Source organism: Phocoena sinus, chromosome 1 (genome assembly GCF_008692025.1).
Source record: "Phocoena sinus isolate mPhoSin1 chromosome 1, mPhoSin1.pri, whole genome shotgun sequence".
Taxonomy (NCBI): Eukaryota; Metazoa; Chordata; class Mammalia; order Artiodactyla; family Phocoenidae; genus Phocoena; species Phocoena sinus.
The window spans coordinates 184,124,458-184,146,613 of NC_045763.1; the positions used below are offsets into that span (position 1 = coordinate 184,124,458).

Sequence of the window (22,156 nt, forward strand, 5' to 3'; positions counted from 1 at the left end):
TGGTTCTGTTAAATTTCCCAGACTTTAAAGTTGGTTTATTATGCAGTCTGTAAGCTCTGAGGGCAGGCGCAACGTCCACTTGTGTCCTGAGCACTGAACAAACGTCCAGAACATAGTGTGAGCTCAGGAAAGATGTGTGGAGTACAATAATACGCTTTTTACATTTATTTTTTAAATAAATCAACTGAATTAGCCAAGTGGCGTTAACATAAAACTATATATTGCAATGCAACAGTCACGTAATTCGACATTGATGAGCAGCCCACATCAGATGTAAAATAAATTTACGTTTATCTAGCCGAAAGGAAAACGGAGAGAGAAAACAGATATTTAACATTTCTTTCAAAGGGGGCACTGACCATTTCTTCCATTTTTTATCATTTACTTTTCTCCAATATTCATTGATTCAACAATAATCCAGGTGCCAACGTGCACGCAGCACAGTGGATATGAAACAGAAGAATCACCATCTGAGTCACGATGTGTGGGTTTCTGGTTCTGATGATAGCTACGAGGAATCTTTATTGAAAAAAAAGGACTTTTTCCAGAGAGAAGAAATTTTTACTCCATTTAGTAATTCACTTTCGGTGGTTGTTTTTAATTTATGAAAATTAAAAAGGAAAATAAATACAATATTGCTGTATAAATTTGATAGTCTATTAAAACTTTTTACATCATGTTAACTTTTTGTTTCATGTGCATGTCACATTCATCGAACCATCCAGGAATAATGTACAGAAATTTCACTGACAATATGCAAAAAAAATTATTCAACGTGGTATCATAAATCATTTTTGAGAATTACTTTTATCATGTTTTCTAATAATGTCCATGAGATTAGCCCCCGTAACCAGATCATTCTGCATCTGTTTATCCTTCTGCTGCTCCTTTCTCCTCTGGTCGTGAAGGTAAGGGGAATTTAACAACTGGGGGGGGAGAAGGGACCCTGTGGGTTTCACTCGTTTTGCAATATCCCAGAAGAGTCTTTTCGAGTTGTTATTGATGAAAGTAATCGCTGTTCCATTCTGACCTAATCTCCCCACTCTTCCAACCTGAAATGAAACGCAAAGGATGTTTTCAAAATGTTCACATAGAATCTTGATGTCTCTTGAAAGAAAACAATGGCTAATATTTACAGAAGCTTCACTAAGATGAACATTTGCTCAGAGAGCATTTTTTGGGCTGTTCACCTCAATATACTTGTGAGATCAATTTAGTGGGCTGCCACTGGCGTAGTGTTAAGGAAACAACCCAAATAGAAAGTAAGAGAATAAAAATAGAAAAGTGAGTATTGTTTGTGAAACCTGTGTTCCAGTTATGCGCGTGTGTGCGTATGTGTGCACGTTTGTATGTACGTGTAGGGGGTAAGGAGGCAAAGATATTTCTTATTGTGAGTGGGTTAAGGTAGAAACGTTTTGAAAGCTATTGCATTAAGAGCAAAAGGACTGTATCTCCTTTATAGTACTTAAGTGCCTTGAAATGTGAGACTGAAGCAAGTCCGTTTTTGCATAAAGTTATTTCTCATTTTGACAGAGTTAAACAGACACAAATTTGTGGAGACCTGTGAGAAGGAACAAAACATGTCTCCAAATATACTGAGACACTCTTCAGAAGGGAGGGAAATACACAATCATGGTCAATTTCTGCTCCTTAATTGAAACGGAGAACTTAAAGTATACTCAGATTATCTAAATGAGTGGATAGTTCCCGCCAATAGACAGAACATTCTTAACGCCGTAAAAGAAGAAACTTCTAAAAAAGCTGGAAGGGGTGTGGCCTGCAGAGAATGAGACTGGGGAGAAATAAGGGGGAGATGCTGTTTTTCCGTATCAGCTTTTGTTTTTACCTGATTTATTTACCTTACTGAGTTGTTTCAATAAAACTAAAAATTAATACCTGCAACTCACAGAATGGGAGAAAATATCCACAAATCATGTTTCTGATAAGGGTCTCTAGAACATATAAAGAACTTTTACAACTCAAAAGGACAACCCAATTTAAAAGCAAAGGATTTAAGCAGACATTCCTCCAAAGGTATACAAGTGGCCAATGAGTACATGAAATGATGTGCGACGTCATTAGTCATTAGGGAAAGGCAAATCCAAAACACTTCATATCCATGAACCTGGCTATAATAAAAAAAAGAACGTAAAAGTCGATGAGAATATGGAGAAAAGGGAACACTTATACTTTGCTGGTGGGAATGTAAAATATGAAGCTACATGGGAAAACAGTCTGGTGGTTCCCCAAGGTGTTCAACATGGACCCAGCAATTCCATTCCTACGTTTATGTCCAACAGAGATGAAAACACATGTCCACACAAAAACATGGCCTTGGGCGTTCACAGCATTATTCATAGTAGCCAGAAAGTGGAAACAACCTAAACGTCTAGCAACCGATGAATGGATGGACAAATACGGTATATCCTTACAATGGGATATTATTTGTCAATAAAATACTACAACAATGTGTGGACCTTGAAAACATTATGCTAAGTGAAAGAAGCAAGTCACAAAAGACCACATACCGTATGATTCCATTTACATGAAATGTCCAGAAGACATAAATCTACCGAGTACAGTCGCGGTTGCCTGAGAATGAGGGTTTGTGCATGTGATGAGGAACTGGGGTGACTGCGGAGGGGTGAGGGGTTTCTTTTGGGGGCGATGAAAATTTTCTAAAATCAATTATACGGATGGCTGCACCACTCTGTGGATATACTAAAAACCAATGAACTGTACACTTGAAATTGGCGAATTGTATAGCACGTGGATTACATCTGAGATGTAATTTATACTAGATACAGTTATACTGAGATAAAAAGCAGTTAAAAATTAACTGCAACGGTCTCCAAATTCTAAAAGATATCTAGGAAGTTCCCTGGCGGTCCAGTGGTTAGGACCCGGCGCTCTCACTGCTGTGGGCCTGGGTTCAATCCCCGGTCGGGGAGCTAAGATCCCACAAAGCCACGCAGCCCGGCCAAAGACAGCTAATGCTAACAATACAGGATTATTTCTCCAGAAGCTTACCACCCCTGAAATTAAAAATCAGACACGTGGGAATACTGACTATAATTTTAAATACCCGTATCATTTAACCCAGCCGTTCTCCCACTAGGAATTTCTCTTACAGATGCACTTGCAGGAGAGGCCCAGGGAGCTGTGTATACAGGTGTTCACTGCAGCATTAATAACAAAACACTGGAAACGTCGGATTGTCCAGCAGTGAAGGATTTGTTAACGAAATTACAGGACATCCATATAACACATTCCCATGCAGCCAGGAAAATAGAACGAGCCAGATTCCACAAGGAAAAACATCTAAAGAGCCCAGAACAGTGCCTGGCATTAGGCTCAGCACTCAATACGTATCAACACTTATTCGATGGCACCTCGTGTGTGTGCTGATAAGGAAAACTGTCTAAGGTCTCTTTAATAAAGAAAGAAGGCACAGACAGACGAAGGCATAAAGATGTGGTACAGATACACAACGGAATACTCCTCAGCCATAAAAAAGAATGAAATTGTGCCATTTGCAGCAACGTGGATGGACCTAGAGAGATGATCATACTAAGTGAGTCAGACAGAGAAAGACAAATGTCATATGATGTCACTCGTATGTGGAATCTAAAAAAAAACAAAACAAAAAAATACAAAGGAATTTATTTCCAAAACAGAGAGACTCACAGACGTAGAAAACAAACTTATGGTTACTAAAGGGGAAAGGGGGAGTGGGATGAGGGATAAATTAGGAGTTTGGGATTAACAGATACTCACTACTATATATAAAATAAATAAAAAACAAGGACCTACTATATAGCACACAGAACTCTAATCAATATTAGGTAATAAACTGTAAGGGAAAACAATCTGAAGAATATATTATTTACACACACACACACACACACACACACACACACACACACACAGAGCTGAATCGCTGTGCTGTAGACCTAAACTAACATGATATTGTTAATCAACTAAACTTCAATAAAACAAATATATTTCCTCGTTAAAAAAAAAAAAAAGAAAGAAGGCACAGAATAGAGGGTATAAGATGGTCCCATTTATGTGGAAGGTGTGACAGGGCATGCACATCACATCTGTATATATGCACACACGCATGCATTTACCGTTTCTGCAGTGTTAACTGGGGGAACCACTCAAAGGTAGGAGGGCTTCCTTGAAAAGACTTACCTTTCACTTTATATCTTTCGTTATTTGCGTGCTTTGTTATCGTGTGTATGTGTACTTTGATGATTGAAACAAACAAAAAACACCCAAATACAGAACTACAAAAGCAGAAGAACCTGTGGCCCCTCTGAGGAGAGGCACGCAGCTCTGCACCTGTCAGCATCCCCGAGGCACGCTGCCTGTATTACAGTGGGTGCAGCCTGATAACTGCCAGCCACAGGGCTGGCCTGGGGAGTGCAAGAGACGGGTACATAGGTATAACCAGCATGTTCCATGTAACAAGCAAAGAAGCTTCTTAAGTATTTTAATACTCTAGACAGATTTCTAGCTGAAATTATTATTTTTTTCTTTTTAATTAATTAATTAATTAATTTTTGGCTGTGTCGGGTCTTCGTTGCTGCATGCAGGCTTTCTCTAGTTGCAGCGAGGGGGGCTACTCTTCGTTGAGGTGTGCAGGCTTCTCACTGCGGTGTCTTCTCTTGTTGCAGAGCACAGGCTCAGTAGTTGTGGCTCGCGGGCTTAGTTGCTTCGCAGCACGTGGGATCTTCCCAGACCAGGGCTCTAACCCGAGTCCCCTGCACCGGCAGGCGGATTCTTAACCACTGCACCACCTGGGAAGTCCCATCCAAAAATCATTAAATTGAAAGTTTGGGGATTCCCTGGTGGCGCAGTGGTTGAGAGTCCGCCTGCCGATGCAGGGGACACGGGTTCGTGCCCCGGTCCGGGAAGATCCCACATGCCGTGGAGCGGCTGGGCCCGTGAGCCATGGCCGCTGAGCCTGTGCGTCCGGAGCCTGTGCTCCGCAACGGGAGAGGCCACAGCAGTGAGAGGCCCACGTACCGCAAAAAAAAAAAATTGAAAGTTTGGAAGAAAATAAAGTTTAGTTACATGAACAGTCAGCTCCTGTGGAATAGTCAAATCCCTGAGGCACGGGTAAATGAGGTGGTACCAAAAAAAAAAAAAAGAAAAGAAAGAAAGGGAAAAAGAGAGAGAGAGCGAGAAGGAGGGAGAGAGAGAGCAGACTGCTAGATTATTAAGTCTTATGAAAAATAAAGCAACAACTCAGTAAGGGCGCTACAGGCATTTCAGTGGGCAACTTCAGTAAATGTGACATTCAGAGGTGATTCTAAGAACATCAGAGAAAGGCTTTACTTGAAGAGTCTGTAAGTGATGCCGGAGAAGGAAGACAGGTAGCGGTCAGTGAGATAACGTGGAGCTCAGAGAGGCTTTATTTCTGAGAGAAAGAAGAGCTGCTGTTATCTCTGGCAGCAAAGGAAAGGAACTAAACTCTGAAAGGTGAAAGTCTAGAGCGAATAAGGGTATGAAGAGGAGATGAAGACATGATTCCTAAAAAAACAAACACTTCAGCAGATCGACTTTATTTTGGCCAGATGCAGCAACTTAAAACAACCTTTTTAAACAAAGCCCTCTTTTTCTGCTTATAAAAGCCATTTAATATACTCACTAAGAAAACAAAAATATAAAGAAAATTAAACTACACCAAAAGCTAATCACTTAAATTTTTTAAATAAATGTTTTAGTTTTTTATTTCCAACTGATTTTTAATGCATTCTACGCATCCATACAGTTGTGAAAAACATAATTTAGTTTATATATTTTAAAAGCAAAAATACATGCAGTTTTACGCCCTGCTTTCTTTTAACTTCCCATTATAACGACAATGCCTTGCATAAGAAAATTCAAGAGCAAAACGGTGGTAACGTATAAAATCTCTACCTGATGCACGTACTCATCCATGCTGGGAGGCATGTCGAAATTGACAACCAGCTTGACGCTGACCAAGTCCAGGCCTCTTCCTAGGACCCCCGTGCTCACGACAACTTCATAGTCTCCTTCAAGTAAACCCTTTCCAAAACAGCAACAAAATTCATTATTGAGGATTTTTCTTGAGTGGTTTTCTGTCGTTCAGATTATCCTTTCTTTTCTCAACACTTTCTCCAACACTGGTGTCGCGATACCTTCACAGTAAGTATAGGTCTTAGTACATCTGAGAGACATATGTAGCTTAAAGGCCTTCCAACCCCAACCCCCAATTTTTTCCAATCATTTATTCAGGCAAACCTTTTCCAAAGGTGAACTACTCCTTGCCTCAGTCCAAAGTGACCTGATTTCAGAAATGGCGGATTCTGAATGATTAATCTATTTAGTAGACAATCCCTAGGGGACAAGCTTATTGCTCCCAAAACACAGAAGGCTGAGGGAGAGAAACAATTAACTTCACACCGCTGCGTGTCTGAAGTTCTCAGGGTCATTAAAAAACAAAGGTCTGCTTTAAAAAGCAGCAGATAATATGGTATCTCTTGAAAATGAGGCAAAACAGATTTACAGGAAAGAGAAGAAAACAGAACGCTGGGTGTCACCTTCAGTATGTTCTTCCTTTCCGGCTGGGGCTTTTCCGAGTGCACAGAGGTGCTTTTCAGACCTGTGATTTTCTGAACGGCCTCGCTCAACAGATCTGCTCCTAGTTTGCAGTCCACAAATACTAACACTGGAGGCTTAAAGAGTTTCTTATCCTGAAACATTAAAAACACATATTTAAAATTATTGCTATAACATAATTTACAATGGGACGTTTTTCTGAGAGCATTAGTATAAGCTAGTTATCAATAGGTTTACCAACACTGCTAAGAAGGAAAAAAGGCACATTCTGTTAAAATGAGTGTTTTCTTTAAAATATGCACAAACAGAAGGCAAACAGCGTACGTCCTTCACGCTTCTGCATCACCTCATGAAAACTGCAGAAATGATTTTAAGTGCAATTTAAAATTTCCAAAATTGTTCGTAAGTCAAAATAAACCGTATTTAACTTAATACTGTATTTTTAACAACTACGCTTGTACATACAACCCACTTAACAAATTTCTGCTTCAACCAGTTACTGTTAAAAAAATCCTATTTCTCAAGGACAGAACAGCCAAGAAAGAACTTGTCTTTACCTTATATATAAAACTACTAAAAATTTTTGAAACAAAAAGAATATTCTTTGGGAATAACCTTGATATTTAAATATCTTTCTATAATAATGCGGAAAAAACCAACCTCGTGTCTATACTGCATGTTTTCACAAATAAAAACTTACTTGAACCCTAAAGAATTCTGAAGTAAGCAAAGCAATTTATTATTAAACATCTACAGCAAGTTCCCCTGAAGCTGCATCTAAAAAGCACTCTCTCGAGAACTGTGCAGACTGCTTCTCTGGTGGCCCAGTGGTTAAGAATACACCTGCCAAGGCAGGGGACACGGGTTCGAGCCCCAGTCCGGGAAGATCCCACATGCCGCGGAGCAACTAAACCCATGCGCCACAACTACTGAGCCTGCGCTCTAAAGCCTGCGAGCCACAACTACTGAGTCTGTGTGCCACAACTACTGAAGCCCGCTCACCTAGAGCCCGTGCTCCAACAAGAGAAGCCACTGCCATGAGACGCTTGAGCACCGCAACAAAGAGTAGCCCCCGCTCGCCACAACTAGGGAAAGCCTGCGCACAGCAATGAAGACCCAACACAGCCAAAAATAAATAAATAAAATAATAAATAAAGTTACTAAAAAAAAAAAAAAGAACTGTGGAGACTTCCCTGGTGGTCCAGTGGTTAGGACTCCATGCTTTCACTGCGGAAGGCCCGGGTTCAATCCCTGGTTGGGGACCTAAGATCCCACAAGCCGTGTGGCCAAAAAAAGGGAAAAAACCAAAAAACTGTGAAAAATGCAAGTGCAATCTACAAAGCAGGGCTGACCGCTTTGCCACTCACATTCAAGATTTCAAACAGTTTCTTCTTTTTGGCTGGTTCTTCCACCCATAACACAATCTGGCGCACGTTGGAGCAGGGCAGGTTCTTCTCCCCAGTGATGATTCTCACGGGGTCGCGCAGAAGCTGGCTGGCGAGCTGCTCTATGCTGGCTGGAATCGTGGCTGAAGCCAAAAGGGTCTGACAGTCATGAGGCACATTTTCCAAAACGTCAAGCACTTGCTGTTGAAAGCCCATCTTTAACATGGTATCAGCCTAAACAAAATCATTGTGAAGTTAGTCCTACATGAAAACCCAGGGCCACCCTAGAAAAAAAACGGATACAATTAAGAACGTAAAAAACTTAAAACTCTTTACATGGAAAAATACACCACAATGTCAAAAGCCAAAGGATTAACTGAGAAAAAAATATATTTATATAAAACTACATATTGTGTAACTATGTTTATAATGATATACAAAGATTTTTATTATGGCATTAGTAATAGTGGCCAAAACCCCCCCCCCCACCATATACAGCCTAAATATCCAACAGGAGGAGACTTGGTAAGTAAATTATGGTAGATCCATACCATACAACACGGTGCTAACATGAAAAATGACCAGAAAGCTCTTTATCCCTGCTAGGAGGAAAGAAGCAAAGTAGAGAACACTATGTATAACATGAGACCATTTGTGTATATACTCAGGAAAGTTAATTGCTAACTCTGGAGAGAAGACCTGTGAGCTGCGGGGGGGGAACAGTTTTATTCTTCATTTTATAGCTTTTCGCAAAGTTTGATCTTTTTTTTCTTTTTTTTGGCCACACCGTGCAGCATGTGGGATCCCAGTTCCCCAGCCAGGGACTGAACCTGCACCCCCTGCATCAGAAGCACAGAGTTTTAACCACTGGACCGCCAGGGAAGTTCTTGAATTTTTTTTTTTTTTTTTTACCATGAACATATATTTATAATAAAATATGATTTTAAATAAACAAAAAAAATTTAATTTGGGGGTTTTCACTTCTGTATATACCTCTGCATTGCTGGTTTCTAAAAACAATGAGGGACTTCCAGTGGTTAAGAATCCGCCTTCCAACACAGGGAACGAGGGTTCAATCCCTGGTTTGGGAACTAAGATCCCAAATGCCACGGGGGCCCGCGTGCCGCAACTACTGAGCCCGTGAGCCGCAACTACAGAGCCCACGTGTTCTGGAGCCCGCACACCACAACTATGGAGCCCACACGCTCTGGAGCCTGTGTGCCACAACTAGAGAGAAGCCTGTGCGCTACCACGAAAGATCCTGCGTGCCGCAACTAAGACCCAACACAGCCAAAAATAAATAAACATTAAAAAAAAATAAAAACAGGGGCTTCCCTGGTGGCGCAGTGGTTGAGAGTCCGCCTGCCGATGCAGAGGACACGGGTTCGTGCCCTGGTCCGGGAAGATCCCACATGCCGCGGAGCGGCTGGGCCCGTGAGCCATGGCCGCTGAGCCTGCGAGTCCGGAGCCTGTGCTCCGCAACGGGAGAGGCCACAACAGTGAGAGGCCCGCGTACCGGAAAAAAATAAAATAAAATAAAATAAATAAAAACAATGAATGTATTGCTGAAAAAAAGAGAAAAAAAATTTTTTAAGTTTTTAATTTTAAAATAAAGAAAAGTTAAGGCTATCTTGATTTTCAAATATAATCTGGGTGCCTATAATTTTGGAAAATAAGACATTGAATTGTTTTAGTGTCCACTAATGTGCTGTCAGTTAGACTGAAGCTTGATCACTTGTTTTAATATTATTCACTCTATGACATTTAAAAAATATGAAATTATCATGATGGGGTTTGATCCTGGGTTTGATCCTGGCTCTACCTATGACCTCAAGCAAGTTAATGAAGAGCTTTAAGCCTTAGTTTTTCCCTTCATAAATGGAAAGGATAATAGTAACTACCTCCTGGGGCTGTGATGAGGATTAATGAGATAAAGTATATAAAGTACCAGCAAGGTCCTTCTCAGTGTTTCAACTAACTAGCAGACAGAGAGAACACACACCCACAGTGTGTCTGCAAACATCCCCACGTGCCTCAGTAATCCCACTAAGCCCCATTCATCTCAGTAGATGGCCTTGCTTCTCCTGGTTCAGAAAAAATAAGACCATGAGAAATAAACTCCTTCAGTTTCTCTTCTCACCCAAACTTCCTGGAAGAGTCCTCCAGGCCTGCGGTCTCCCTCCCCCGCCTCCCCGCCCTCCCGCCACTGTCCGGTCCAGGGCTCACCTCCCGCCCCTCACCGGCTCCTTCAGGTCTTCAATCACTCCCCAGGTGCCACATTCAATAGCCATTTTTAAGTCTTTGTCTAACTCTTTTTAAGATGCAGTTATTATTATTATTTTATTTAAAGAGTATACTGCTTTCTTTTTTTAAAAAATTATTTATTATTTATTTTTGGCTGTGTTGCGTCTTCGTTTCTGTGCGAGGGCTTTCTCTAGTTGCGGCAAGCGGGGGCCACTCTTCATCGCGATGCGCGGGCCTCTCACTATCGCGGCCTCTCTTGTTGCGGAGCACAGGCTCCAGATGCGCAGGCTCAGTAGTTGTGGCTCACGGGCCTAGTTGCTCCGCGGCATGTGGGATCTTCCCGGACCAGGGCTCGAACCTGTGTCCCGTGCATTGGCAGGCAGATTCTCAACCACCGCGCCACCAGGGCAGCCCTATTATTATTTTTAAATACTAGAAGTAATAACGTGCTCACTGTAGAAAACCTGGTAAACAAAACAAAGTAGAGAAAACCAAACTCGCCCATCATCCCACTACCCAGACACCAGCACCGCCACACTTACTATCCATGTCCTAACTGTGTCTGGAAACCCTCCCCCGCCTCCCTACAGCCACCACCCTGACTCAAGCCCTCCCCCCTCCCTCCTGGGAACCAGCTTTCTTGCTCAAAGGCTATTCTCCACGTGGAGGATATGAGTCTGAGTATAATACACTCAGGCTTAAAATCCTTTAACGTTTCCCAGCGTCTACAGAATAATGTCTGAATTCTCAAGGCCAGGGGAAAATGACAAAGAAATACAATGACTATGGTTATTTATGGTTATTTCAATGGGAATATGGGTGTTTTTCCTCCTGTTTCTAACTTCTCTTTAATGTACGTGGATTCCTCATAGAATACAGTTGTTATTCAAACTGCAGAATGGGCCATGAAGAGCATTTTTTGAAACCACAAAATAGGACAGAATAAAACATATGAGAATAGAGAAATCACATGTCACAAGGGTAAGTATTGTTTCATGAAAGTTCTGTTTCATTTGCACACACACACACACACACACACACACACGCACACACACACACACACACGCCCCTACCTAAACAATATTCATGACTGGTTCCCATCTAAACTGTATTTTTTGAAAGCCATTATCAATCAGACCTTGGGAAAATCTTACTCTTTCTACACCTCAGTTTCCATTTATAAATCTATTTTCCTACCTACCTTAGAGGGATGTTAACAGATTAAAATGTGGGGGAACATGTACTTTAAAAAACCTCTTAGAATTAAAAGCACTACTTAAATTTAAGGTGATTCAAATAGTAGAGCCACTCACAATGAACACAAGGCTACTCTGAAAATCTCAGAGTCCCCGGGGGGGAGACGGCACTTGGATACAGAATAAGCATTAATAAGGTAAGAGGTGAACATAGGTGTCCCCTAATTAAACAGCAAACCTGGCCTAATTTTCTGGGGACTGTTCTTGGTGTCACCTGCATTTCTTCACTGCTCGTGATGTCCTTAATCCCAGACAATCTGACTTCCATCTCTGCCACCAAAACTTCACTCCTGAGGGTCCCCAGGCTAAACATTCACTCCACTCAGCAAACCTTAACTCGTAGCCAACGGTGACTGACAGTCCCCATTCGACGGGCATTTACTGGATGCTGGGCACCTTTCAAGGGAGCATGGTGGGAGGTGGGCACCATCGCGACCCCGCTTTACAGATGTGGAAACTGAGGCACATGACACAGTGCCCTACAACGTGGTGGAGCTGGGGTGTGGACTGGGGACCACTGGCTCCAAACCTACGTCATGAACACCAAGCTCAATGCTGTGTGCTCGACGGTGAGGAAACGGAAGGAGACGGTACCTTTCCAGAATTGATGGTCCAGAAGGGAAACTTACTATGTTCGTATCCTTGAAACACGATACAGTTAAATGACAGCACGGCACATCCTGACCAGCACTCCCTCAAGCCCTGGTCTTCCTTCCCTCCCTGGCTCTCCTTTTTCAGACAATTTCTGTACATCAATGAGCCGATGGGCTGCGTCCCAGGCTCCCTCCGTCTCAACCCACACTCTCTCTCTCCAGGAAGCTCAACAAGTTCCAGGGCTCTGAGCACCACGGACACGTCAAAGACGCCCCAAACCTCACTCGGGGCCATAACCGCCTCCCTGGACTCAAGTGGTGGAGACTCACTGCCCACTCCGTGGCCCCTGCTGGACCTCAAGGCCCCTGAAATTTAACATGTTCAAAACAGACCGTCTCTCCCACTGCCAGACCCAGTCCTACTCCAGCAGCATCTCGGGAGACGGCACCGTCAGGCACCTCTGTTTCGTCTCTCATCATCACCCCACCTCCGATCCATCAGCAGCCCCGCAGACTCCGCTGACGTCCGTGCGGACCCCTGACTCCCGCCTCGGCCGACCAGAACCCGCTCACCTCAGGCAATGAGACAGATGCCCGAGGACGTGTCACAGGTGCTCCTCCTTGGCCCAAGCCTCCCGAGACCTCCCATCACTCCAGGAGGGCGCCCACCCCGGCCCCGCCTCCCCCTCGCCCCTCCCGCAAGCCCGTCTCCCTCCCCGGACCTGCCCCACTCGCCACTTGTCCTCACCTGTCCCCCTGTGGCCGGCGGCCCTTCTCCCGCTTGGAGTCCTTCCTCCAGACGGATCTCCGCGTGGCAGCTGCTGCTCTTCAGCCCCCCAGAGGCCCCTCCCACCTGAGGGGCCCCCTCTCCTCGGGCGCCTCTGTCCCGTCACCTTGTGTACACGCCTGTGTCACAGCTCACCTCACTTTCCATCACACCCTCACAACCAAGAACAAAGGCTAGCACGGGAAGAGCCCTAATGGATTTGATAGATAAGCATTCATCATTCTCAGCACCGTGCGTCAGCAGGTAGTCCGGTCCGGTCCGTACGCCCCAAGCCTCCCTAAAGGTAAGCAGTGCAAACATTCCCGGACTCCACCCCAGACCCACGGAACCAGAGCATCCAAGCACGAGCTCCGGTTCTCCATCTCAGCCACTGGGGAAACGGCAAACAGTGTGCCTGGTCGCGGGGTGGGGCAGGGAACACACTGCAGGAGAAGGACGGTCTGCGCACGGGTCCCCGGAGCAGAGACGAGGGGGCCTGAGGTCTGCAGGGCGGCTCCAGAGGGAAGGTTCTGAGTCACGGACACGGAATGAAGGAAGAGCAGGCGGAGGGGGTGGGAGAGAATCCTCGGGACACGGGGGACGCGGAGGGTGGCAGCAGATTTTCCTAATCCTGAAGGACTGTCAGACTTCCGGCCTGACCATTCCTGTGTCCGGCCCCCTCCCCCCGCCCCCGAACAGTGGCCCCTCTCCCCAAGGACATCATTTGTTCCCGGTTCCCTCTGGGCTCTCAGACCACCTCTCTGTTCGCTGACTTGTCTTCAGCTGCAGAAGGCAGAGCCTCAGCCCGCTGCTCGTCTCTCTCAACTTCCTCCTCGGAGAAGCCAGCATGTCCCGTGGACTCTCACGCATGGGTCTGGTACCTGCCCCTTCATCCAGCACCCACGTGAGATTCCACATCTCCAAAACCAACTCGAGTGTGTCTACCAGGCCCCAGCCCGTCCCCGTGGGCCCTAAATCAAGGCACACCCCACCCACCTTCGTCCTCCTGCGTGTCCGGTCATCACACGACCCGTAAGTGATTCACTGTGACCCTCAGGCGAACCCCGACGCCTGCCTCCAGTCCGTCCCCGACCCTCCCCCCTCTTCTGGGCCGATGGCTGGCTTTCTTCTTCCTCCTCTAATTCCCCAGCATGGGCAGCAGACCTCGTAAGCCACCACTTCCCACGTGGCACACCCGCCCGTCTCTCCCGCCGGCCCCGCACACGTGCACTGCCCGACCCCTGCACTGACCGACCCGACGGAGTCTGCTCGCCTTAGCCTCTTCACCTGGGACGCTGGATGCATCCTCTAATCTTCTAAATCCTTTTCCCTCTTCCGAGGCTCAGGTCAAGTCCCGTGACCTCTGAGAAGCCAACGCGCCGACCCTCATTTCTCCTCCTGAACCCTGAGCACATACACGGTCCTACTGACAGCTTGCATCGGGGGAGGGCAAACCTCGGCTCTCGGGACGAATTCAGACCTTCGCCTGCTCTTGTGAACAGGGCACCTTGTAGGCTTGCAGGGTGTTTGCGGCTTCTTTGTGACGCCACCCATCTCACCCAGGGCTCGTCCCCTGCACCCAAAGGGCCCCTCTGTACTGACTTCAGTTTCAGTATGTGACTGATTATGCTGTTGACCGGCTCCTCTCCCTGACCACACAGGAGCCACGTCCCCAGTCACCGAGGAGCTGGGCCTCGGTGCACTTCTGCCGGACAGCACTCCTCGGGCACCATCACCTCGAGCGCAGCCCTGGGGTGCCCCGGAAACCTTGTTAATGTAAGAAAACGAAAATGCTCTGAAGAGAGGGAGACATGAATAAATTCTCTACAAGGATCACCCTCGGGGAGGGGAAACCTAAGGACGCGGGCTTATCCACAGGGGAAACCCAGCCACACGCTCAGGGTGGCGGTAAGGACGAGAATCCAATGCAACACGTCAGGTCCCCCAAAGGCCGGGCCAGGAAAACGCTGACTTAGCAGCACTTTCTAAAGGACTGGATATTATTTTACATTTATACGGGACTTTTCAGTGCGAGACGTTTTCACAACCACTACTCTTCCTTGCCACGACTCTGGAAAATGAAATGACTTGCCCAAGGTCTCACGGCAGGCGCAGTACAGGCTCAAACCCCCGTCTTCTGGGTCTTGGCTGTGTTGCGGCCACACCCTCTGCTGTCCCGAGGCTACTCCCTGGTGCCACAGACGCAGGCCAGGTTGCTGTCACTGGTCAGCACCGATCACTGCTGGGTAGGCCCAAGCCTCTGCCTCGTCACAGCCAGCGGAACGAGCGCGCAGGCAGGACAGCCGTGCCCCACCCCCCACCCGTCCGGTTGGTACGTGATGGATTACCATCAAATAATAACACATTTACTTATTAAGCAAGCCCAAAGTATAAAAATGCCTATTTGCTCTATGCAACACAGAAAATCACAACCACAGACACCTGCGTCCACATAGAAAAAAATAAGCTCCTCCAACTAGGCATCATTAGCTACTTCCAAAATTCCCATTGAGAGTTATTTGCCACTGATTTCTTTCTTTTTTTGTAGACAAATGACACCCAGCATGTTTAAAAAAACTTAACACTTGAGAATACAGTATACCTGTTAAGTTTACATTTTCAATCAATTAGGACAAGACAGTGGTGGTTTAATTTTAGTGTAGCTGCAGTGCTACACAAGAATCAGCTTAAGAACCACTATTGCAAATTAAAAAAAAAATCCCTGAATTGTTTTCCTTTGGGAGAGAAAATGCTGAAAATATACAATGCAATTATATAGCCATAATGTGCTTTTCACAGATTATATAAAACTCCGTTTTTAAACACCACTACTTACTTCATCCACTACTACAATTTTTATACCGCCAAGTTCTACAGCGCCCTGCTTTATTATATCCAGAAGTCGCCCAGGAGTTGCTATGATAACCTGAACGAAAGAGAAAAGGCAAATTAGAAAGTTCGATCGCGTTCATTCACTCACGTACTCCTTCATTCCACACTTACTGAGTGGCCAACGCATGCCAGACTCTGGTGTAAGTACTCGGAACTCGATGATGAGTAAGTCAGACTTGGTCTCTGCTCTCGTGAAAGTCATGACACTAAGGAAGAAACAGAGCCAACACGTGCTCGCGAGAATCACGACAGGGTGTTGTCAGTGGAGGGATGTACTCAGTGCTGCTAAAACACAAGCCAACACCCACGGGAGTAGTGGGAGTGAGCACGACCGGCAGGTCCAGGGAGAGGGAAGGGCATCGTGACCGGTGAGCTCGGAGGCGGGGAGGCTGGCGTGGGTGGAGGGGGGAGAAGGCGGCTGAGGCCTGGGAACCTGGCAGGGCCCACGCTGGGAGGGCCTTACGAGCACGCTCACCGCTATCTGGCTCCGTGAACAAGTGCAAACTCCTTGCCCTCTCTGGGCCTGCTATTCCACTTTTAAATTACGAGGCTGGGTACAATGAACTCTAAGGTCACTCAAGGGTCTTAACAGTTTTATCATATATTAGCTGAAGTTGTGGTTAAAAGTAGGGGCTTAGTGAAACTTCAGCAGGAACCGTGGCTCCAGCATTTAATAACGGTGTGAGTCTCTGTTCTCCCGTCGTAAGATGGAAATGCTAAAAAGTATCATGGGGATTATATGAGACAGTGTCGGGATAACTCTGGTGGAGTTACAGATGACCTCCTACGTTCAGCTGTACCCACTTTTCCAGTCCACACCCGCACGGTGGTAACATCGCCGCGGATGATAAAAGGTCTGTATCCCCAGAACACAGGGTTTGGCGTGGGTACTTCAGACATCCACAGATATCAAGTCAATTTTAATTACTTTGACTTGAGTTCACTCCTTCTCTTCCATTTTCCCCTCCGACGGTTTGGAAGTTATCAACTTTTTTTCATTCTTTGAGTGCTTCGCCTTGAATGTCGACAAATCTATAACTTAATATAAAGTTAACCGGCACTTTTAGCTTGTTCTTGAAAGATCCAGGGCGCTGCTTTACCACGATCGCATCTCACCTGCCCTTACACGCTGTGGGATGGTATTCACCCCATTATTTTGAAATCACAGCTTGTGCCTGGTCACTGTTCGCTTGGCCTGTGTTTGTTTAGCTTCGGCCACACACTTACTGCCGACTTTGCACCAGCTTCCTTCCACCCCCCACCTTCCTCTCTGGAATCTTCTTTATCGGCAGAGGGCTTCCTCCAGAAGTTCCTTTAGATGGTCCACTGGCAATACACTCTCGGTTTTGTTTATCTGAGTAGGCCTTCGTCTTGTCCTTACTCTTGAAATATAGCTCTGCCGAGCACACAGACGCTTCAGCTGCTTTTCCTCCCAGAGGGTAGGTGTCTGTGAGTCCTGGCCCGGGCGGCAGGGGGTGCGGCAGCCGGGCGAGGAGGGGTGAGGCCGTGTAGGGCAGAGTCCAGGGAGGAAGGCATCGCTGTGAGGGAGGGACACTGGTGACATGCCGGGGGATGGGGCAGATAAATAACTACATAAAGGAAAAGGGATGGCAGGTTTCTCATCGTCAGAGCTACCAACACGGAAACAGAAAACGTAAAAGGAACCTTGTGATGAATGAGAACTGGAAATATCAACATGAACTCATGGTCTCGGATAGGCTGAGCTCCCAGAAGCAATGACAGTCCAACAGCAAGGAGCCCGGTAGAGCCCAGGTCTCGGTTTCTGAAGACTGTTCTCCACACCAAAGGAGCCAGGGCTCCGTGGAGAGAGTTCCAGGGCCGAGGCCAGGATAGAACGAGGTAAGTACGGAACATCTTCTTTAGATGGAAAGTAAGAAAGTAGTCAAAGAATGATAAGGATATGATAAAAGGACACAGAAACCGACTGGAAGGTGCTTCCACTGGTCAAACAGATTATACCCCTGTAAAAAAAACAGGGAACCATGAGTCCGTACTGATATAAAAAAGTAAATAAGTGGAAAGTTTGGGGAAGCTCAATAAATTTACAACCTGAAAGTACTCCCCTTAAAATACTTACTCAACACAAAGGGTACAAACTCTACAGTTTTAACTTGACAGATAAAAGCACCAGTAAAAGGACAAACTGAAACTGTGTGCCATCTAAAAGGATATAATGAAAAGAAAAGCATCTCTTCTGTGATGTTCTGTTAGAGAACTAAATTCAAGACCCATAACCTGAATCTAATGAGTTCAGGGCTGTTCTTCCAAGTAAGCGGCTTACAATCCTTAAACAGGGCCAAGATCCCGAGAAAAAAGGAAAGATCGGTTCCAAACTGAAGACACTGAGAGAGACACGACAGCTACAAGCAACGAAAGACTCTGAACTTGACGGAAAAAAGCTGACGGGACAACTAGCAAAACCTGAGTGGGGTCGGAAGCCGTGACACCAACGTTAATGCATCCCAACAGACCAGCGTGAATTTCCTGGGTCTATGACTGGATTGTGATGATGAAGGACAACGTCCTTGTTTGTAGGAATCACGCTCTGAAGTGTATCAGCCACGATCCTGAGGTAAGGCCCACCTTTCGGAGAGTCACCATCTCAGCCGTGAAAGAGGGGGTACGCCACCCCACCTCCCAGAGCAAACGCAATGATTAAAGGTGGTAAGGGCTGTGAGAACATCCAACAGCGTTGGGAAAACAAAAGGCACCTCCCTAACCTGTGCTCCTGGCCTTCCCCACAGAAAACGAACTTTAAAATTAAGGCTCACGTGGCAAGACTTTAAAGGCCACCTAAAATCACACTCTGAAGTTCCTCAGGGGGCGAAAACCCTTAGTTCCTGCATTGCTTAGGTCCTCTGCAAAGGCGTTCGGTCCAGGGAGCCCACCTGAACGCGCTGGCGCAAGCGATGGAGCTGCGGGGGGGCGGGCAGGCCCCCCACCAGGAGCGCAGTCCTCATGCGGGGCAGGCCGCTCACCAGTTCCTTGGCCTGGCGCTCTATCTGGATGGCCAGCTCCCGCGTGGGCGTGAGGATGAGCGCGGACGGCATCTTGCTCTGCAGAGATGTGAAACACACCGGCAGTGAGCTCTGCTGCTGTGGACGCAAGCCTCGAGGCAGCCCCAGGAGCACTTTTCTTTCAAAGTGGTCCCATCAGCCCACCGGCCTTCTGCTCAACCACAGAATTCTCCAAAACCAGCATAAACTGCACCCGTTTCTCACATAACACAGACAGACAATGAAAGACCCCACCAGCAGGACCAGGGAGAGGCGTCTGCTTCAATCAAGGCGGGAAAACTGAAGCTTGGCTTCCCATCGACTGGCCTGTGCGACCTCCAGCCAGCCTCCTCGGAAGAGAAACCTGCTGGTTGCCCTGAAGATCTGGGTGAAGGCTGGCATCCTACCCTCGATTTCCCCTCAGCGCTCTTGCAGATTCACTTCTTTCTTTGTCAGGAGACCTTACTTATACAAACATTCTATTTTGGTCTTCCGGTGAGTTTCGTCTATATTTTGAAAATCTAGTCTTTTATTTTTTTCTCACGTTATCTTCTACTACGCTTTAGCGTTCCAAAATTTCCTCTATCTCTTCTCCCTTCGCCTACATTTCTCACTCCTTTCCCCCCTTGCCGTCCTCCAAACCTCACAAACTCCCTAGTACTTGGCAAATAATTACTCAAAACGTCTGTTAAACTAATTATGTGCAGGAGTGCTTATAAAGCAATGAGTAAGGCAAGGTGGTATCATTTTAAGATGAAACGCAGGTCACGCTTAGCGGTATATTTTGAAACTCTACAATAGTGTTCTGACTTTGGTATCAGGTTTTTCAAAACACAAAATCGAAGCAGGCTAGATTGACACAAAAATCACAGCTCACCTGGTCAGCAGGATTTTCGCCCCAAACCCAAAGCCTGTTCCTTGAATAGAAAATGTGTTAAAAAGACAACACTTCGTAAGGAAAGCAGTATTTTAGACCTTCAATGAAGAGACTGGTTCAGTATAATAAAATTTAGTTCCAGTGACTAAAGATCTAAGTACTTGGTTTCAGCTTGCAATTTTAACGTAGTTGAGGATGACACGTAGTTGGTAAACACCTTGACTGTTCTTGAGGCTCATACAGGTGAGCTCTACCTTACCTGAAACAGAGCTCGCATGATGACGGGAAGCAGGAAGGCGGCCGTCTTCCCAGAGCCGGTGTCCGCGCTGGCCAGCACGTCTCGGCCCAGAAGCCCCAGGGGGACCATCTGCATCTGGATGGGGGTGGGGACCTCGTAGCCCGAGGTCTTCAGGTTGAGGTTTAAGGCCTCAGGGAAGCCACAATGCTCAAAGTCAATGATGGGCCTGGGGACGCCTGGCCCCTGAACCACGATTCCCAGCTGCCGTCTGAGGTTTTCAATCTGGTCCTCCCGAAGGTTCGAGATGAAGGCGTGCTCGGTGTAGACATACGAAGCAGGATGTGGAGCCGCTGGCTCAGAGCCCGCTTTCTGTGGACCGCCCGGCGCTAACGGCGCCTCCGCGCCGCGCACCTGCAGAAGGTGTTTTGCTTTACACTCCAGGCTACACACGTCTTCATCCGTCTCATTGCAGATGTACTCTCCGTAGCGCCCGCATACCACGCACACCGGCTCCCCGGGCTCGGCCTGGCGCTGCATTTTGGAGAAGGACTTCACCGGCTCTTCGAGGAGATCGCTGTCCTGCGCCCGTTGCCCAGGTCCAGCCAGACCCCCCTCAGACACCTGGCTGGCAGGCCCGGGGAGAGGGCACGGCTGGGCGCCGTGATGCGCCGCTAGCGCAGCTTCTTTGGTACCCGAGGCATCATCGGCTGGACCATCCCCGCCCGCACCCAGCTGGGGGTCTTCTGCTTCTGGTTTGACTTTCTTGGCTGCACAACTTCTACCATCATCGTTAGCATTCCGCCTGACTTTCAGGGATCTTGGAACAAACATCCTTCAATATTCTGTGGAAGAAATTATACACTGAGATTTATTTTACCCTCAATAAAGTCACAGATAAAGAACCCTAAGTTCATCATGTCCCCAGGTTTTGTTTCAAAAGAACAAAGAAGGCGATGCTCCCGTCAAGCTTCCCTCCCGCCCCCGCCCGAGTCCGCCGGGTGAGGACGGTTCTGTCTGCATACACCGCACACGGCTTCACACCACTGACCTCCGTCTGTGGACTGACCTGCACTTTGACATACCAGACATCACAGAAATTCTGGGGTAAACCCTTCTGTTACACGTTCACAAACGAAAACACAAAAAGAAAAAGGTCTACTTCACAACTGGAGTCTTTAAAACGAAGCCACAAGATCACTAGTAATACGTGTGCAGCAGTTATTAGGTTCCAAGGTCAGAGCTGAGCGCGAAGTACACGCGCGTGTTCTCTTACGTGGGGTCAGTTCTCACGGGGGACTCAGCACCTGGAGGCTGAGGGACTTGAAGCTCACACCTTCTCAGCGTGTGCAAGCCTCCAACCACAGCGCTTCCCATTTACAACCAAACAGGTTTTTGCAAAATGACAGCGTTTGGTAAACAGGCTTTAACCTAATTTGGGGGGCTGCCAAATACGCTAAGAAACATTTTTCTCAAAACAAAAATTCTCAGGATACATTGCCAGATTCCATTTTTCCAGAAAAATTCCAACGAAATTACAAGTGAAGGTCTAGGGTTACCACCTCAAGTCCCCGAAAAGGTCAAGGGGGTGGGGGTGGGGGGCGGCTGCACTCGAGAGGGAGCAGCTCGAAACGCAGGTCCCCGCGACGGAACAGAGGCGGAGCTGGGGGGGCTGCAGACGCGTTGCTCCAGTTCGCGCCAACGCCCCTCCCCTCCCCCTGGGCGTCGTCCCTCCCCCCGACGTCAACCCCCTCGTGCGTCGCCCGCTCCACCGCGGCTCCGCACGCAGAGGCGCGTGACATCACGGCGCTGCCATGGCCCGGGCGGAGCGCGCCGGGCACGAGGCCGGAGGTGGGGGCGGTGACAGTGACAGGGAGTGGGGGAGGGGACTGCGCAGGGGCCCGTCCCGCCGCCGCGGCTCGGCGCCCGGGTCCCGCACGAGAGGAGTAGGACGGGAGGCAGGCCCGAGCCGTGGGGCCGGGGGCACGCTCACCCGCGCGGACTGCGGCCGCGTCCACTCCCTCTCGGGGCGGCTCCCCCTTGAGGCGCTGGGCCGGGCTTCCGGCCGATGAGCCCGGCCACGCGGCCACCCTGCAGCTGGGGAACCGTGCGGAGCGCAGATTCCACTTTCCCGACTTTTGGGATGCGCCGCTGCGCGCGGGGAAGGCGGGGCCCGACGGAGAGGCCGGAAGGGGGGGGCGGGGGCGGGCAGTTCCGCCCGTTTTCCACGCCCCTTTCCCGGCTTCCGGCTGGTTGTAAATCCCGGAGACTGGTTGAAGCGGGCGGGTTCCGTGGGG

General features: G+C 47.4%; 1 protein-coding gene across 4 annotated transcripts; it reads right to left on the reverse strand.

The window, feature by feature from the left end:
• Positions 1–539: 539 nt before the first annotated feature.
• Positions 540–22,049, reverse strand: DDX59 (DEAD-box helicase 59). Of its 4 annotated transcripts, none has more exons than XM_032610379.1 (8): positions 21,853–22,049; positions 19,884–20,704; positions 18,640–18,807; positions 15,675–15,764; positions 7,962–8,213; positions 6,576–6,728; positions 5,932–6,060; positions 540–1,052 (listed from the first exon to the last, which is right to left on the reverse strand). In XM_032610379.1, exons 2-8 carry the CDS (start codon positions 20,691–20,693, stop codon positions 789–791), a joined length of 1,866 nt encoding a protein of 621 aa, XP_032466270.1. In that variant the 5' UTR covers positions 20,694–20,704; positions 21,853–22,049; the 3' UTR covers positions 540–788. The 4 variants fall into 4 exon arrangements, with proteins under 4 accessions (XP_032466270.1, XP_032466280.1, XP_032466288.1 ...); XM_032610389.1 differs by lacking the exon at positions 21,853–22,049 and adding an exon at positions 21,422–21,604; XM_032610397.1 differs by lacking the exon at positions 21,853–22,049 and adding an exon at positions 21,136–21,465.
• Between the last annotated feature and the right edge of the window lie 107 nt (positions 22,050–22,156).

Coding starts and splice junctions, on each gene's coding strand:
- DDX59 (XM_032610379.1), bottom strand. CDS start 20,693: ATGTTTGTTCCAAGATCCCTGAAAGTCAGGCGGAATGCTAACGATGAT. Junction 6,061..6,575: donor AAAGGAAGAACATACTGAAG/GTGACACCCAGC, acceptor TGTTTTGGAAAG/GGTTTACTTGAAGGAGACTA. Junction 1,053..5,931: donor TGGATGAGTACGTGCATCAG/GTAGAGATTTTA, acceptor GTTTCATTTCAG/GTTGGAAGAGTGGGGAGATT.